This window comes from Danio rerio, chromosome 3 (genome assembly GCF_052040795.2).
Source record: "Danio rerio strain M-AB ecotype USA chromosome 3, GRCz13ab, whole genome shotgun sequence".
Classification (NCBI taxonomy): Eukaryota; Metazoa; Chordata; class Actinopteri; order Cypriniformes; family Danionidae; genus Danio; species Danio rerio.
Genome location: NC_141023.1, coordinates 28,286,027 through 28,305,532, shown reverse-complemented (window position 1 = coordinate 28,305,532; position 19,506 = coordinate 28,286,027). Strand labels below are relative to the sequence as shown.

Genomic DNA, 19,506 nt, shown 5'->3' with positions numbered 1-19,506 from the left:
TTTTATGCTGTGCATGTGAAAACAACATGATACTAAGAAGTGAATAAGCCTGGCTTTGAAGATAAAATACAAAACAATAAATTTTAATAGTCAAATAAATAAACAAAATGTACATTTTGTGATAAATAAAAAAACAATTTATTTCCATCTATTTTCTTTTTTATTCTGAAGAAAAATATTTAGACTGTACAGTTTTAATGCCATTGACTGTGATGCACAGAACCTAAAAGGTTAAATAGACATGTTTTATAATATTTAGAGCAAACAGAGCTTAGTTTAAATTAAAAATAGATGCCCTTCTGTGTCGAATATTTCCTCATGGGTTAAGCTTTCCTGTTTCGAGGGAGCAAACCCCTGTGGCTTCATTATTACAATGAATGCATGCTTAAAAATGCATGTTTGAATTCAGTCCAGAAACAGCGTGATCTCCCCAAAAGCCGCTTAAAAAGTAGCCAAGCTGAGATACCTTATTAGTCAAACTGCCATCTATCCAAGACATCATTTAGACTTTAAAGCTTCAGTGAGAAAACCACGCTGTGTGTCTCTGAATATTCGTGATGTATAAGGGTTACTCATTCCATCCTGTGACTTCATAGAAGAGAGCTTTTATCAGGCGGGATTCATACGTGACGGTGTTCTTGCCAATGTGCATGCGATCCTCCTCCAGAGGTTGCTCTATGATGGCAAGCACATCTTTGCCGTACACTAGAGAGGAAGGGGAGAAAGTAATTAGTCCCATGGAGAATCTGAGGATTGGAAATTAATTAGCGTCTCTGCTTTCAAAAAGCAGCATTTCATCTCCACTGAATTAAACAATCAAATCAACGGCAAACTAGTAATCAGTGGATTAGATTTTGAATCTTTCCGTATTACAGGAGGATTAAAGCTGTCCATTGACACAGTCCTGCTATGAATGAAATAGGATACAGCACCTATTTTCCAAACACTTAAGCGTGAGGGTCATGCTAATTCTCAATCTTTCTACTTGTGGAGCCATTATCAAAGGTGATAAATGAAGCGCACCAAGACAGCTGAGCAACTTCTGCTGTTAAAGATAAGCTGTGCATTTTCGGTTTTGTTATTCACTGTGAATGTCCAAAATTCTGACACTTTAAAACCCTAATAAAAACATAAAATGAATTCAAACTTTTATTAAATTATTGATTATTATATAACTTTTGAATTAAAGTTGTAAAATTATAGTTTTCCGTTGAGCCATGATCAGTTTATAGGATTAACAAATGTATTAATTATTCACAGATAAACACTAAAGTATTTATTTATTAGGAGGGATGGGGAATTTACATTAATTAAATCTAAAAAAAATTGAAAAAAAAAAATTTATATATATAATTGAGTAATACAATCATATGTACCCCAACGTCATGGGGACAGTGGATTTTGTTTGGAAATGAAAATCAGATTAACATCAGAACCCAATATCAGGCCGATGTCAGTGTCCAATGTCCAACCTAAAAACAACTAAATATCAATGTCTAATCATGTTACACCTTGACGTTGTGTGGACGTTACCAATATGACGTCTATCAGTTGTTGGATTTTGGTCACTTTCCAATACAACCTAAAATCAACCAAATATCAATGTGATTTGACATCGTTATTGAATGACAAAATAACGTTGTCCTTAGACGCTGGCTAGACATTGAATTTTGGTCACCTGACATCAGGACCTAAATCTTGTGATGTTGTGTGCCTGCTAGGAAGATAATACAAATTTTCCATGATTTTTACAGACCTAGAAATTACACCTTTAAAATTCCTTGTAGTCATCTGAGATTATAGAAAAATACTGAAATAAAACCATGAAGTGCTTTAAAATGTGCAGCTTTTATTTAATGTTTAATGTAGTCTCAAAAGAAAAATGAAGAGAGGATGGGACAAAGAGTAGCTCCTCCTCTTTTAAAAATAACAGCCAATAGCATTTTATTTTTTATCACAGCTCTGCCAGTTGAGCTCAAGCCGTCAAATAATAAGCAAATGAGAAGCGTGTTGAAAGGGGAAAGGCATGTTAGATACTAGAGAGCATTTGATCAAGATATGATGAGAAACTGAAGTATGAGGTGCCAAAAAAATAATTGATCAATTTAGGCAGAAGTGACAAACTGCAAGTTTAGGATGTTTATACTAGTTTTATATGTTCAAAATATAAATTTTATTTCTATTTTGGAGCAAACTCGCTAATAGACAATTTTGAGGGATGTAAACAAAAACAATGGTCCCAACGTATTTCCTGTTTTACATTTTTAATTTCTTTAGTTTCCGAGAATCCAAAAAGAGCCACATATTGATAAATAATGTTATGGCAGCTGTTTTAACAGTAAGTTATGATTGAATTGCCTCTTGTTAAAGTTATGAAATAGTTTGAACTCGCAGGAAATGTTCAAGGGCCAATGGCATGACTACATTAAAATAGTCTATAGACATCCTTAAAACTAACAGCATGAAATTACCATTAAATTCTTTTTAATTTTAATTTCATGTGACCTTTAAGATTTTTTAATACTGTAATTCTACAGTGGCTTATAAAATAATTTAGAGCTTAATATAACTAGTATTGAAGTTTAAAACCTACATTTTAACATCTCTTGTTCTTAAATAAAAATCACAAGTCTAGATTGAATCAATTACCTTTCGTTTTAGCTTATTTTCAATCATATTTTGTCTTATTTTAAAGTCATCTTGCGGCCCTCTAATAGGCTGGTGCTTTAAGATACCATATACTTACATTCACAGTGCTCAAGGAACTGAATGCACTCTTGCACTACTGAATCTCTGAGCATGATCATGTGCTTGGCCATGTTTTCCAGCAGCGAGAGAAAACATCTCTTAGCGTAGAACCATGTGTCTGTTCCAAGCTGAAAAACAGGACGTCAGTGTCATGCCAAGCGAAAATAACTAAGTAACATCACATGAAAAATCACACCAGTAAAACTGGTAAACATCAAGTTGATAAAAAGTTAAGTCTAAAAAGGCAAAGACAGTGCATCTGCTACACTGTTGTGAGAACCAGAATGTTATGTAACACTGTTTATGCAGCTGGACAGAGCTCTAGGATAGATACGGATGTGGACAAAGTTGTTGGTACTCTTCGATTGTGTCCAGGCCAGTTTCATTAGTTTTCCTATTTTAATGCTTCTGTTGAACCACAATTCAAAAGAAATATCAGATTTTCATTAGTTTATTTTCAGTTTAGAATCATTTTGTATTAATTATTACCTATTCACTTATTTTATCAGTTTTTCACTCATATATCTCAATGGAAGAGTACAAACTAATTTGTCCACGTCTGTATTTGTGAATACACTAAAATAACATAATGGAATTTGAGCAAGACTTTGAAAAATAGAGTAAATAAAAGACATGAAAGTTGATGTGCTATAAAGCCTCTTTACATATTATTATAAGCATTGTATATATGAAATAAATAATAATTACCTTTTTGTTGTATGGCTCAAGGCTCTTTATGACTCGGGAAATGCCAAAGTCATAATTCCCTTTAGCACAATACAAAGTCCTGAAGGAAAGCATATGCTTCAAATTATAAGTGCAATTCACACTGATGATATGTCTTTAAATTTAAAGTTACAGTTGGCCCTAATTTAAAAACAAAAAATATATATTAACATTTAAAGATTGAGGTCAGAAAGGTTTTTATTTCTTTAATTATTAAAGAAAAATATATGTCTTTCATTGTTTTCAAAGTGCTTATGTTTATAAAGCTATATTTATTTCATCAAACAAAGTATAGTACTGTATAGGATAATTATTACATGGTATCTGCAGGGTCTTAAAAAGTCTCTTAAATGTCTTAAATTAAAAAAAAAGAAAAGATTTTGGCTTTAAAAGTCTTAGATTCACTAAAATATATATTTTTTCGGTCCTAAATCATTTTAAAAAGTTCTTAATTTTCCTTTGTTTATGTAAAGCTACCCAACTGCTTCAACACAGTTACATTCATTCATTCATTTTCTTTTCGGCTTAGTCCCTTTATTAATCAGGGGTCGCCACAGCGGAATGAACCACCAACTTATCCAGCATATGTTTTACGCAGTGGATGACCTTTCAGCTGCAACTCATTACTGGGAAACACCCACACACACTTATTCACACACGTACACTAAGGACAGTTTACCTTACCTAATTATATATATACAGCATGTCTTTGAACTGTGGGGTAAACCGAAGCAACCGGAGGAAACCCACACAAATACAGAGAGAACATGCAAACTCCACACTGAAATGCCAACTAACCCAGCCGGGGCTCAAACCAGCGACCTTTTTGCAGTGAGGCGATCGTGCTACCCATTGCGCCACTGTAACGCCAACACACTTTCAATCACCAACAATACATCTTAATAAAACTTTTAGCAAAACTCTATTTAGTAACAATATTATAACAGTCTGTCCATACATTTCGTTTTTAAAGTTATGTTGAAAAAAAGTATGTATGCAACTAGGATCTGCTTGTTTTGACACATTATTTGAAATTTTTGGCTAAGAAATAACTAATAAGAATTAGTTTTTTTGATGGGGCACGTACATTTTTTTTTCCTGCTGGTCCATTAAAAAAATTCTTAGCTTTTAGCCCTATATACTGTAGGTCTGAGATTTCACTCTTCATGATCTTAAAAAGGTCCTAAATAGTCTTAAATTTGACTTGGTGAAACCTGCAGAAACCATAGTCTTTTTTAATTTGTTATATTTTAAATACAATTTATTATTGCAAAAGAAAAGCTGAATTTTGAGTCTTATATATAACAGTGATGACAAAAATCAATCTGCTATACTTACTTGGTGAAATATTTTGAAAATTATCAATGTTGAAGACAGTTGTGCTGTTTAATGTTTGTTTTTGTGACAAGATCAAGAAAAAAAACAACGTTTATTTGATCTTTTAACTTTTCGGAAACACTTTATTTTGATGGTCCATTTGAGTATTAGTAGACTGTCTGCTTAATATCTGTTGATACTGCTCCTTCAACAGACATTTAACTGACTATAAAAAACTTTCAATTACATGTCAACTTACACTAACCCCAACCCCAACCCAACAGTCTACTTATTATCTAATGAGAACTAGTTGGCATGTAGATGCAATGTAAGTTAAGGTAAACAAACGGACCATCAAAATAAAGTGTGAACAACTTTTTGCATCCTTGTTGCATTCAAAGGTTTTAAAAACAATGTCTCCTTGTCAAAAAATACTAACCTACAACATTTAAATGTAATATTTCAGAATGTAAAGGACATCCAGTTGAAGTCAGAATTATTAGCCCCCCTTTGAATTTTTTTCTTCTTCTTTTTTTAAATATTTCCCAAATTATGTTTAACAGAGCAAGGACATTTTCACAGAATGCCTGATAATGTTTTTTCTTCTGGAAAAAGTCTTATTTGTTTTATTTCGACTGGAATAAAAGCAGTTTCAATTTTTTTAATCACCACTTTCATGGCAAAATTATTAGCCCCTTTAGGCAAATTATTTTGTTCGATAGTCTACAGAACAAACCATCATTATACAATAACTTGCCTAATTACCCTTACGCTCCCCAGTTAACCTAATTAACCTAGTAAAGTCTTTAAATGTCACTTTAAGCTGTATAGAAGTGTCTTGAAAAATATCTATAACATTATTTATAATGATGTTCAAATATTATTTACTGTCATCATGGCAAAGATAAAATAAATCTGTTATTAGAAATGAGTTATTAAAACTATTATGTTTAGAAATAGATTGAAAAAATATTTTCCCTGTTAAACAGAAAACTGGGAAAAAATAAACAGGGGGGCTAATAATTCTATGGGGCTAATAATTCTGACTTCAACTGTATATAGCACCAAAAATGCTTAGGAAATTTGCACTTGTGTGTTGATTTAACGATTATGCAAAAAATATATTGTACGCACCCTATTACAAGGTTGACAATGCACAAATGAAAGATTTTTTTGTCTGGATCATCATAGGAGATCTGCTCTTCTTCTTTCTCTATTTTCCTCATCAGTTCCTCTGCCTGTAATCGCACACATAAATAAAATAAATGTAGGGAAGACATCTTCTCCCACTGTGTTAATTATATTTCATTTAGATTGAAATGTTTACCTCTTCATTTTGGCTGGTCATGATGTACGACACACACAGGTTTGCAAGAACAATTGCACTGACGTTGAGGATCTACAGGACAGAATGGGTCAGTTAATGTTTTGCAAAGATTTGAATGATATCAGCCACTCTTCAATTAAAAGAAAATAAATAAGTGCATAAAAAAAAAAACATGCCGCAATCCCATGCAGTCACACAGCAAGACTCCAAGAGTCACAGATCATTTTTACCGAGGGTTTAGTTTTGCAGGGACACTCTTGAATGTTACACTGTTCCAGCTAGCAAGCAGAGGAGCAAAGAACATGTTTGCATTTCAAATATTTAGGTTTGTTAATTTAGCTTCACCAACCATCACAAGAAGACAAATGTTTATATATTTATCTACTAATTTATTCATAAAATATGTAGATTTTAGAATGCACTATTAGCTAATTAAATCATCAAAATGAATTTAATGATACATAAAAGGCAGATTGCTGTGCTTCAGGAAGTCATTGAATAATTGTAGTGTTTAATAGTGCAGAGTTATGGCAATTTTGCACGCACAATTATCTTTGTGCACATTAAATCCTCAAATTTTCATCTCTGTATTTCTCTCTCTTGTTCAATATTATTAGCATTTTTAACATGGTTTAAAAAAAATCTGATTGGCTGGTTTGTGTTATTGTTTTTTAACGATCAATCCAAACATAGGCATCTGCAGAACTGCACATATTTGATCAAATATCTGAATATTTCAAAATGTGATTTTTTTTTAAAGTACGGACTATTTTATATCTATTTGTATAAATTGGTATTAAAGAAGTATTTTAAATATTAATTATAAATATATTATATAGTAAAATATATTATGCACAAAAAGGGCATTTGGCAGTATTACACTGTACTTACATTCTCATAATGCTTTTTAACAATGGGCTCATAGAAGCCAATGGCTTCTTTATATTTGTTATCTTGCATGAAGAGCACATGAGCAACATTCAGCTTCCAAGTGTCGTGCTCATTGCAGAACTCCAGTGACTTGTGAAAGATCTTTTCCACCATGCTGTAGTTTTCACGGTTCCAGTAGATTTTGGCCTGTGCCATTAGTACAGGGATGTACCTAAAAGAATGTCAAGAAAACATACTGACAATTAGGTTGCAACTTTACAGTAATACAATATTTATTGATCTTAGTTTATGTTAGTTAATGAAAATAAAGTTGTTCATTGTTGGTTCATGTTAACATATATTCCAATATCTAATGTTAACAAGCATGAACTTTACTTATGCATTAGTAAATGCTAAACTACGCAAACAACAATGCAAAACAGGACAATACTGCATTTAAAGGTTAAAGTAATTTTGATTTACTCTGAATTACTCCACTATGCTAGCAATAATAATGTTACATACTTATCTACAATATCAGGGTTTCTCTGCTTCTTAGATGCTGAAGCTCCAGATAGTGTCTGGTTTTAGTGCATATTTTCTGAAATAAGAGTTACTCAAAAGTAATTTTTAGATGAATTACTTGTGTCTCCTTCAAAACTAAAACATGTTATGTTTAATGTCTCCGTATAAAAAGCAGCTGCTATATCCATGGATTAATCATTATACTCTTTGTGGGCCAGGGGGCGCTCATTGGCTAGACGACTGCCTAGTTCACCTATGCCTAGAAATGGCACTGATTGTTAATTATTGGTTAATGCTAGAAAATATATTAACGAAATATTTTAGTGAAGTGTAAACAAAATGTTGTTATACAATATATAGTTACAATTTTACATGCATTTACATAAATCTAAGAATAAATGTACTTCTCAAGGACTTCGTCATAGTCTTGGACGTATTTTTTTAAGGATTCATCATCTCGGTTGTGCCTTGCTTCTTGCACCTTTAAAGAAAAAGAGTTTCTGATTTGCCATTTGAACGTCAGACACATTGATTTCATCATGGTGTATTCGATATTAAACACAAGCAGGGATGTGTGCTAAGAATTCTAAAAATACAAAATGCCAAGCCGTAACCTGTTTCGTAACCTTGCGGAGCTGTTCAGTCAGTTTCCCAGCATTTTCGTCAAATTTTCGAAACGCCTACAACAGATGAGAAGTCAATCATTTAAAATCGAATGCTTACTAAAGTCTTGCAGAAATTTCTTCAAAAGATCACTCACTTCCTCAGGAGCTGTTTGGCATGTGATCATGGCATCCAGGAACTCATAAAGATACTAAAAACAGAGCAACAAAACTTGAACACTACAGTCTTCATGCAGGTTTGGGCTGATATAAATGTCAATTTGAATAAAGCTACTCTACAATTATTACCTGGTGTGTTATTACTTGCAAAATGCCTTATGGCCAGATGAATTAATCAGTTATTATTGGACTGACTATGTAAGCTAATAAAAAAGAAACTTGCATCTACATGACTCCATTTAAATAAAACTAAAGAGCTGAAAGGAAATAAATATTGTGCCTTACCGGTGTAAGAAACTTGTATGTGAGATGCGCATTTTCAGCCAAGACATCTGCTGCAAGGTCAAAGTACTGTAGATGGCACAAACAAATAACCTCTTGTACACCTCTTGAAAGAACAATGCATTGTAATAGCCTCTTAAAAGACAATTTGTATAATTTTAATGCCATTAATTAAAGAGTTTGAAGTAAGAAGTGTTATCGATATAGTACACTTACCTCATATTTACAGTAAAGCAAAAGTAAGTTGCCAAAAGTAACAGGAGGGAAGGGGTTTTGCTGAAGGAGGAAAGCAAGCTTCTCAAAGCCCTCTGTAGGTTTGGTGTCCATGTTCATTAAGGCCTGATTGTGAAGAGTAACTGGATCCAATTCCTAATTTCAAAAAAAGAAATGCTTATCACTGACGTTTTCTTCATTTCTATGGTTGACATCATACATTCCAATTTGTATATGATCCTATCATGCTATGTCAACTTCTAAACTAGAAATCAAAATTAAAATGTGTGTATTTTAAAGTATTTAGATGGTTCTGTTTTTTGGGGATGAAAATTTCAAATTTTAACATTTTGAATGGGATGAAAGTGCAAGTTCATGAATATCCGATTTGAGGATTTGATTAAAACTACAAAGATTAATGACAAAGTGTTAAAAATCAACACTGCAATTATGTGATACTGATGAAGAGAGCTTTAATAAAGTTTTTATAATCAAAATCTAAAAAACAAAATCAGTATTACCCACATTATTTTATTATTTCACATGCAACAATGCAGTGAGATATTCTAAAAATATTTTTGATCATTACCTTTTCGAAATGTATCATTATGCAAACACACATGAGCATATTTGGAAAACAACATGCTACTTCATTTCTTTTTAATCCAGTAAGAAATTACATTAGATTTAATGTAGATGTTAAAAACGTTTTTCAAAATGATTGACAGGGCAGTTTAAATAGTGACAGAATGTGCATACATAAGCATCAGAGTAGACAGCTAAGAGATTACAGTAGTGTATGCCAACGCATTCTGTTCATGTTTTAAGTTTAGTGCCATTTAAGCTTTACTGGCTATTAGTATATGGTGCATACAATTTAAACCTTTAAGAACATATTGTCATAAAACCAGTACATTAAAAGCAAAGCTTTCATCAAATTAAATACAAATAAAAAAATAATAAAAAAGACAAAATTGAGTGAAAATAAAAATGCTTTTCTATAAAAGAACGTTTATAGAAATGCATTATTTGAATGTAAAACAGTCCCTGTGGTTTTTTAAATGTGGCTTTTATTATTTAATTTTATTATTTAACAATTTAACTGAAGTGAACAGTCTTCAGTAAAAGCATGAACTTCAAATTGGCTACTAAAAGGCAATAACAAGATTATGAAATATTACAAATTATTAAAGTCTGTTAAAAATACCTGTGTGCTTTCAAGCTGTCTAATACGATGTTTTGTATCTAAATAACCCCCAAAAAGTTAATTAATTACACTGCAAGCCATACGCATTATTACAAATTTATACATGTCTTACATGAAAAATAAGGTGGATCAGTATGCAAATAGAGACAAAGAAATAGGAGGCTATTGCTAAAATATAGATGACTTTAAATAGATCCCAACTGATAAGTCTGTCAAATGTTTTTGTAGGGAATCACCAGTGACATTCGTTGTCACTAGAGGGCAGCAGACATCTGTGTTTGCTTATGCATTTGTCAAAACAAGAGTTCTGTTCTGCATATAAAGGCTTCATCATGGAGGGTTATCAGTGCATATATAAACTAACAGTAAAACTGTAATGTATGTTAGTTAAATCTCAAATCATATATAGAGACGCTGTATAAAAAATAGCAAACCTCTGTGAATACTAATTTGTTAAACACCCTGCATTTGAAAAATAAATAAATAAATAAATCGGATACATTTCTTACGCTAGTCCTAGCTACAGATGCAGTGTTTAAAAATACCTGTCCTGCGGGAAGAAACTGTGTATTTAATGAGTGCTTATGTAAGATGGATCACTGTTTGGACTCATTAACTTCTAGGTGCCAGAACAAACTAGCACAGAGACATGTCCCTGCAGCCCACCATCATTCCAGCCAGCAGGTGTGGGCTTACCATTTCTCACAATACAAACCCCTGCAGAAACGGATTAAGCCCTGCACAGAATCACAAAAAACAGGCAATTCCCAGTGCATAACTGAAGGCAATCTTGTTAGCATTTGAGAAAATTAAACTTCTCTTGTGCTAGTAAAACTGGCTTTTTTTTTTTGTTCGTCTCCCAGAATGGATGGCACATGGTCTGTCAATATAGGATAAAAGTTCTGCGAGTGAATTGGCATGCCTATGACATTGATTCATAAGAAGCAATGCTGCAAGAGTGAGCACGCTCAGATCAAACAGCATAACTAATGAGGAAAATATTCTCCTGACAGGCATCTTGTCTTATCCAGCAGCTTTTGTTTTCTGCATCGCTATACAGAAATGAGAAAACAGAACTTTTGGGAGATATAGGAGCTAAATCACCTGGAAATATACCAGAAAAAAACAGTAATGTGCTATTAATACTGTATAAGCACTTTAGATTATTAAATTGGAAAAGCACATAAAGAGTTAGTTGACACAAAAATTCAAATGTACTCACTATTTAATCACCCTCAAGCATCTTTAAACGTTTATGAGTTCTATTGAACACAAGAGACAAAATTTTGAAGAATGTTGGAAACCGGTATCCACTGATTCCCATAGGAAAAACAAATACTATGGAAGTCAATGGTTACAGAATTCAAACATTTTTCCAACCATCTTCTTGTTCAACAGAAAAAAAGATACTCAAGCAGGTTTGTGACAAGTGAGGTGTGAGTAAATAGTGAGATAATCTTAATTTTGTTTCCAATTTTAGATTATAAGCCAAGTGTACATGCATACACAAATACCATGGAAGTCAATGGTTACTGGTTTCAAACATTTTTCAAACCATCTTTTTTGTGTCCAACAGAAGAAAGACACTCAAACAGGTTTGTGACAAGTGAGGTGTGAGTAAATAGTAAGATGATCTTCATTTTTTTTCTAATTTTAGATTATAAGCTAGGTGTACATGCATACACATTATAACCAGATTGTGAAATGATCACCGAAACCCCCGTCAGAAGTTCTTATGATTTTATGTAATGAAGGATAAATACGATAAGATGTACTGCAAATTCATTTTGATTAAGCAGTGTGTAATGATTACACTGATTAAGTTTATATGTAATGAGATTGAGCTACAAATACTAATTGACTGTCACTTTTGATGGACTAGGTTTAAAATTTTAATATCATGTATTTAAAGAGCTTTAGCAGCCTTTCTTCTATTATTCTGCTTGCACAATTAGAATAAAGTCAACAGGCATTTAGGTCTTGCAATCTGCTAATCCAATTTTATGACCAATATCCTATGAATTATTTCACAGACTACACAGAGAATCTTTAATTCCTCTGCCCATGCCTTACTTGTGTTTCTCTTCTCCAGATCTGTTTTTGTGTGGGGCATTTTTAAAATGTTCTCTTTTTCTCTACTGGTATCCTTTACTTTTAAGCAGGGAATATGCATGTATATTTATACATAAAATATATGGCAAATATATACATCATTCAAACATTATACCTTCCAGAAATAAAGTGATGTTATTTGAAAACGAAATTAACCTAATTATACTCTACAATTGATGTTGTCATTAATTTTCATATAGCTTTCCAAAATTGTCTAGTTCAGTGGTAACTACTAATGCTTCCTCTGACAGTCCATCATTTAAATCAAAGTTTTAATTCTTGTGCCTCTATAGTCTTAAATGTTCTTGATGTTAATGCAATGTTGAGTAATATTGAAAAATATGCAAATGTTAAGATGATTTATGTTCAATAAGATCTGTGAAGCAGCACTTAAAGGTCTTAAAGTCTTATAGTGGATATATAAGTGAGCAACTGTAGCTTCCATTACCAATCAAGTGGTTCTAAATGGATTTGCATTTTAAACCTTAAGTAAAGAGTAAGAAGTTATTATTTTATTTCATCTATTATGCTTTCAGCTCCTTTACTTACAAAATCGTTCTGCAAAAATCTGTTAATGTTTTAACAAAATGCTCCACAGGAATAGTAAGAAAGTGCACAGATTCTGTCTGGGCCATGGCTCTTGCCAAACACATTCACCATGCCAATAGTTTTATATGGCATATAAAATATATTTGTCTATGTATCCGTTTTTTTTTTTTAAATATATATTTTATATATTGCATAGGAAATAGGCCAATGTTGTCATGTCACGAATTTAATAATTTTTTTCTTTCAATTGTGTGAATAACATGAATATGCATAATGTGTGAATATTTTCATGGCATAATATGTCAGCTTTGTGAGAAAACTTTTTTACCTGCATAGTATTGTTTTATTATGGTAAAGTACAGTTTAACGACATAGCATCTCTTTATTACAACATAATTGAATAGAACAAAAAAATGCATGTATGTATGTGGAAGCAGTGTGCCAATTTATAAAAAATGAATAAATTAAAAACACATTTGAATAAAAATGGTAACATTTTAGGAGTGAACATTTTATTACCTCTTCTGATCTGGGAGGCATGTCCGTCAGTGCTTCCTGTGCTGCAGCATCTGCAAATAGATTTAAATATATTTCTCAATTACATTTTTTAATTACATAAGTGCTACAAAACTTATGTTAGCTAACTGAAATCTAATTAGTAAAAGACTCTGGTTGTTCATCATTTACTCATGCTCAATACATTACAAACCTATAAGACTTTTGTTTATCTTCAGAGCACGAATGGAGATATTTTTAAATTCTGTCTCACTGTAGAAAGTCCAGATCTCTTATTCTCTAAAATGTTTGTAAAGAGGGTGAAGCGGTGGCACTACCCACTACCACTATCGCCTCGGCTGGGTCAGCTGGCGTTTCTGTACGGAGTTTGCATGTTCTCACTGTGTTCGTGAGGGTTTCCTTCGGGTGCTCCGGTTTCCCCCACAAGTCCAAAGACATGCAGTATAGGTGAATTGGGTAAGCTAAATTGGCCGTAGTGTATGTGTGTGATTGAGTATGTATGGGTGTTTCCCAGAGATTGGGTTACGGCTGGAAGGGCATCTGCTGCATAAAAGATATGCTGGATAAGTTGGCGGTTCATTCCGCTGTGGCGACCCCAGATTAATAAAGGGACTAAGCCGAAAAGAAAATGAATGAATGTTCGTAAAGAGATGTAAAATAAAGGGTTTTGTAAAATGCAATAAAAATTAGGAACATCTGATTTGTTGAATCTCTATACAGGGACCGTTCATCCAGAATTTAAGAATCTGTCATCATTTTCTCACCCTCAGGTTGTTCATATACAATTGTTTTTTCAGCACACAAATATCTGGAAGAATTCAAGCAACTAAACAGATCTCGCCAGCCTTTTACATACATAGCTGGAAAAATAAATTAAATGGGAGTAAATATGTTGCAAGATCCAATTGGTTACTGACGTTCTTCCAAATATCTTCCTTTATGTCCAACAAAATGGTTTTGTAATCATTTAATTAATACAGGGTTGGAATAGCCTGAAGCTGAGTAAATAATGGCAGAAATGTCATTATTTTCGAAAAACTGTCTCTTTAACCTTTAATATTTACTTGACAAAAGTACAAAAGACATGATTTGCAATGTTTCCACTGACCAAAAACATTTACTTTGCAAATATAAACATTTTTAGATTTTGATGGTTGCAGCACAATCTAAAAACATGAGACAGAGTGATGTTTAAGGTGTCATAAATTGTCATTGTAATTACAATGAGTAATTGTTTGAAAATAGAGAACACTGATTGCTCAAGTTTCACAAGTAATACAGTATGTGTGCCTAATCTGACAAGATACAAGACTTCCACTGCTCAGCCTTCAATCAATATCTAACTCTCATTTTTATTTTGGATCATACATTTTAAATAGAGAACAGATCTAGACTGCACACAGGCAGACTTGATTTAATAACTAGCGAACTATCTATAGAGAGACAGAAACCTCTCAGACTTGTTAAAAATATGTTCATTTGATGAAGATGAGCAAATTTCTCAATGGTATGAAACAACATGAAGGTGAACGGATGATTAAATGAGAAGTTGCATTTAAATCAAATGCATAAACGAATCCTCGAAGGCCACAGACTCTTCTTATGAACCTGTTTTATTATATACACTATGAATAAACAGCACAAATAACCAAGTATATAATAGGAAGGCGCCTACATGAAACCTCAGGCCAGACACTTTATCTATACTTACAGTTCTTTAGCTGGTATTCAATAGCTGCTTTCAGATTAAAGGCTTCAATCAAAGCAGTCTCGTGCAGGATGAGGGTGTTGCCGACACTCCTTACATCAATGCCTTCTGTCGTCATTCCAATACTCAGTTCTAAAGACATAAAATCGGTCTTAGAAACTCACTGTTTAGCATTTTGCAACACCTACAGTAAAGGATTTTCTGTCACACATACCCGGATGCTCTCTAATTCCACGTTCAATAATTTCAGCAATATATTTGAGCGCTGAGGCATACTGTTTTAAACTGTAGTAACAAAGCGCTATATTGTATGCCAGATCTGTAACAAGAAAAAAAACAACAACATTTAATTAGTTCAACATTACAACAGCTACTTTTATAAAACGTCAGTGTGTCAAAAGCTCCCCATATTGCATTCATTTCCATAAAAATGTAAAATTACTACCCTTACGCGGTGTGGTCAGCCAGTCAATGTTATGTTTGTTACTCTTGGCTAACCAGTTACTATGAGACACCAGTGTGTGTATATGTTTTTGCGTGTTTTGTCTATTAAGCATTAGCATGTAGACACCACAAACACACACAGTTATAAATCAGCACAAGTAAAGAAGCTCACCTGGCTGGTAGCCTAGTACATTCATGGAGGACATAAACTTTTTGCAGGCCTCTTCAAACTCGCCTTCCTTATAAAGCAAACAGCCGAGATCCACATCATAGTCTGGATCTTCCTGAGGCAACTGCTCAACCAGTGTCTGGAGAAGCAAAACCAAAGATTCCAGCAAAATAAACATTCATATATGCTGCATTCTGTGGTCAGATGGTGATTCGTTTTCCACATGTGCCATAGCTCAGCGTTCTGACTGGGTGTTTCATGTATACTGAGGTCTCTGAATGCATTTGGGCACTTAAAGGGACAGGACACTCAAAAATATTGCCCAATACAAATAAAATATTTTATGAAGAAAACAAATGAGGGGCGACACTGTGGCTCAGTAGTCAAGAAGGTCACTAGTTCGAGTGCCGGCTGGGTCAGTTGGTATTTCTGTGTGGAGTTTGCATGTTCTCCCTGTGTTCGCGTGGGCTTCCTCTGGGTGCTGTGGTTTCCCCCCACAGTCCAAAGACATGCGCTAAGTGAATTGGGTTAAAATAAATTGGCCGTCGTGTATGTGTGTGAAAGCGTATGTATGGATGTTTCCTAGTACTGGGTTGCAGCTCGAAGGGTATCCACTGTGTAAAACACATGGTAGATAAGTTGGCAGTTCATTCGGCTGTGGCAACCCCTGATGAATAAAGGGACTAAGCCAAAGGAAAATTAATGAAAGAATAAAAACACATAAGACTTCAGTGCTTCTTAATGAAACAGTTCATAGAAGACTGAAAACCGAGTCGTCATTTATCCATATTTCCGGATGTTTATTTTTCTTCAGGTTTTTTTTTTTTCATAGGACATGTGGATGTTTAATTGCAAAAAAAGAAGATGCTCTTACCTTTGCACCAGAATAATCTTCCTCTCCATATTTGATTGCAGCCTGCAGTTTGATCATCTGTTTATAAATTGGACAAATAATATGTTTATTTTAGGATCAATAGAATTACTATAAAAGCCCATTTCAACACATTAAGCAAAGTAATATGATGAATAAATACTGATTTTAAATTGAGTTTATTATCAAGAGTCAAGTAATATAATATATACTTTTTGTAAATCTACATTTTTATTAATGACTACATTATTATTACTTATTTGTATTTTTTATATAATTTTTTTTTAAATATAATAATTGATTTATTTGCTAACCCTGAGGCCTCTAGAACTTGTGCAGTGCCACTTGATCAGATATAAGACCAGTGAAAATATGATGCCAACTATCCAAGCCAACTATCCAAGTAAATATTAACTAACTCGATTACAATTAATAAACGGTAATTTTATTTATTTATTTAGTTTATTTTTTTGCCCTCATAGTGCTCTGACAAGTTTTGTACAGTAAATATGCTCACAAATTACAAGTGACGTTTGATTAAAAAAGTGATTTTTGATTGAGGGGTGCATTACTTAACTTTAAAATAATTGAAGGAAACACACACTATCTACTATATATGATTATTTTTTTAACATCAACATTGAAGAACTGATATTTAAAACAAACATTGCCTAAAACCAACAGTCACTTTCAACAGTGAAACTAATAACTTGCACTTTTGGAAACAAAATAAATTATTTTCAATGTTTTTCATAATAAAAGTAGAAAATAAACAGTATCACTTTTAAATAAGATAACTTGTATATCCTGTAAATAATGTTCTAAACTGTATATTCTTGCATCTTCTGTAAAGAAATATTTTATTATAAATAATAATTTCATTGTAATGGAAATTATGCTGTCTCATGGCGCAGCTTCAAATCATTGTCAATGTAGTGCAAAGTAAGGCTTAAAAACGGATCCATCATCCTACTTGACCAGAGGTCAGATCTGGCTGCAAAGTGTGGCTAACAGAGCGGGGTCAATGGACCCCACATGCGGTAGGGCAAGTCATGGAAAAAGCTTGACCTAGAAAAATTACATCGACTACTGGTTCGAAATATCGATTTCAATTCCTTTTTGTTTAATCGCCCAGCTTTACACAAAGTACTATATAACAGCAGGTTAACTATGTGTAAGTGTAATGTTCACATGTTTCTGATTTTGATTGTGATGCAATAATGTGCACCTTTTGTAAAGCTGCTTTGAAACAATAACTATTGTGAATATATATATATATATATATATATATATATATATATATATATATATATATATATATATATATATATATATATATTTTTTTTTTTTTAATATATATATATATATATATATATATTAAAAATAACAAAATAAATCCAATACATTATCTAATACAATACTAATATTTTATCTATACAAGTAAACTTGAATTGAATCTGATATGACAAATAGGATTGTATACACAAAGTGATGAAGGATAAATTGAAACAAATTATGGTAATGCTGCAAGAACTTATATAATTTGCAATACTGGTATTTTAACTTTTAACCGATGCAAGTAAAAACAAAGATATAAAACAAAATATATTCTTAAATATTATGGATAAGCTTTTATGTGACTTTAGGAACATGTGGTTCTTTTTACAAAATGTATAAGGGTACAAATTAATTACAACAATCCAAGATGCTTTTTTTTTATTTTATTTAATTTTTATTGATTTCATGGGACAGCTGCAATGCAGAACTCAGTTTTAAGGCTGGTAAAAATGTAATTCACTCACAAATATGATGACAAAAGATAATTTGATGTTTGTGCACCTTGGTATGACTTGTTGTGTTGTCCAAGAGAAAAGTAGACTTCATGGCCTCTGGAAAGGCACATGCTCCATATAGAGACTGGGCGTAGTAAAGTTTGTAGTCCTCCACCTCAGGGTGAAGCTGTGTTAACTGCTCATAACACTCAGCTGCATTAGTGAAGTCTTGCATGTGATAGTAACAGTAGCCAAGGAGAGACAAAGCAGCCCTGGACTGGATATAAACAGAGAAATAATAAATCATAAAGGTGTATATAATATCCCAGTTTCTCTGGAATTATGATTTATAGTTATGTTTTTCAGTAAATTGTATTTTGTTTATTCATGCATGTTTTATTCTGTAAACTGCTAATGACAGTTCTTATAAATTGAAAATAGGAATGTTATTAATGTGATTTGGTTTTAATGTTTTTAATCAGTTTAAGATAACACAATAGCAAAGTTTTAACAACTTTTAAGGGAAACAAAATCAATAGTTGGTAGAATAACCAATATCTTCAGTCACAATAAACGAAAACATTTGACTCCAGCTGTCATTTTTTAAAGACAAAATACATCATTTTGATTATATGATTAAATAATTATATGATGACTGATTACTAGACAAAAAAATGTTATCTAGAAAGACCTTTATAAAATAAAACAAGTCCATAGAAACTGTGGATGTTCAAGTGGCCTCATAATTATTTTACCATAACGTTAGCTGTATATAAATCCCAGTATAATAACAATAACGTTAAATAATATATGCAGTAATAATATATTGCTATTGATGTTATTAAGAGTTAGTATGGTTACAGTTAGATCGTATTTGGATGTTAACAGATAAAGAATTGGTGCAGTCTAACTTACTTTAGTGTGTTTCTGATGTTCTTTGCTCAGGATATGAATTGCGTCTCCATATCGCCCTTCTTTAATCTTACAAAGACATAGGTATAAATTAATAAAAGCCAGAAATTCCATAAAATGCCTGTCGCTTATTTTAAAACGCGGATGAAATCAAACAGCAGATGAGAGAAGATGAAACGTTAACTAAATTAAGGTTAGCCTGTTAGCTTGTGCAGCTAAGAACTCACCATTTTGTACACGGTGGCCGTGTATTCGCCGTCTTTAATCGTCATTGGCGGCATTATTGAACCCAACGCTTCATGCAGCTTTACTCCATAAACAAAAACGTATTTTTTTTGTAAAGTTGAAGATGCAGCGCTGAATGTTTTCAGTGGAACGACGCAGACATCATGTCGCTTAGCAACCGTCCAAGAAACGGAAGTGACGTAATCAATACATGACGCTTCCCAGAGCTTA

At 32.8% G+C, this 19,506-nt stretch overlaps 1 protein-coding gene across 11 annotated transcripts; it reads right to left on the bottom strand.

The window, feature by feature from the left end:
- Nucleotides 1-58: 58 nt before the first annotated feature.
- On the bottom strand, nt 59-19,472 carry ift70 (intraflagellar transport 70). 11 transcript variants are annotated; one of them, XR_015480122.1, is made up of 20 exons: nt 19,278-19,472; nt 19,054-19,119; nt 18,206-18,415; nt 16,370-16,426; nt 15,499-15,634; nt 15,097-15,201; nt 14,886-15,014; nt 13,178-13,227; nt 8,794-8,946; nt 8,581-8,646; nt 8,274-8,327; nt 8,128-8,193; nt 7,514-7,994; nt 7,010-7,220; nt 6,349-6,396; nt 6,119-6,190; nt 5,926-6,029; nt 3,457-3,535; nt 2,747-2,876; nt 138-705 (listed from the first exon to the last, which is right to left on the bottom strand). XR_015480122.1 is itself a non-coding variant. In XM_087243435.1 (20 exons), exons 1-20 carry the CDS (start codon nt 19,329-19,331, stop codon nt 569-571), a joined length of 2,004 nt encoding a protein of 667 aa, XP_087099561.1. In that variant the 5' UTR covers nt 19,332-19,472; the 3' UTR covers nt 138-568. The 11 variants fall into 11 exon arrangements, 5 of the variants coding, with proteins under 5 accessions (NP_001098119.2, XP_087099561.1, XP_087099563.1 ...); XM_087243435.1 differs by having other exon boundaries at nt 7,918-7,994; NM_001104649.2 differs by lacking the exon at nt 6,349-6,396 and having other exon boundaries at nt 59-705; nt 7,918-7,994; nt 19,278-19,421.
- Nucleotides 19,473-19,506: the final 34 nt, after the last annotated feature.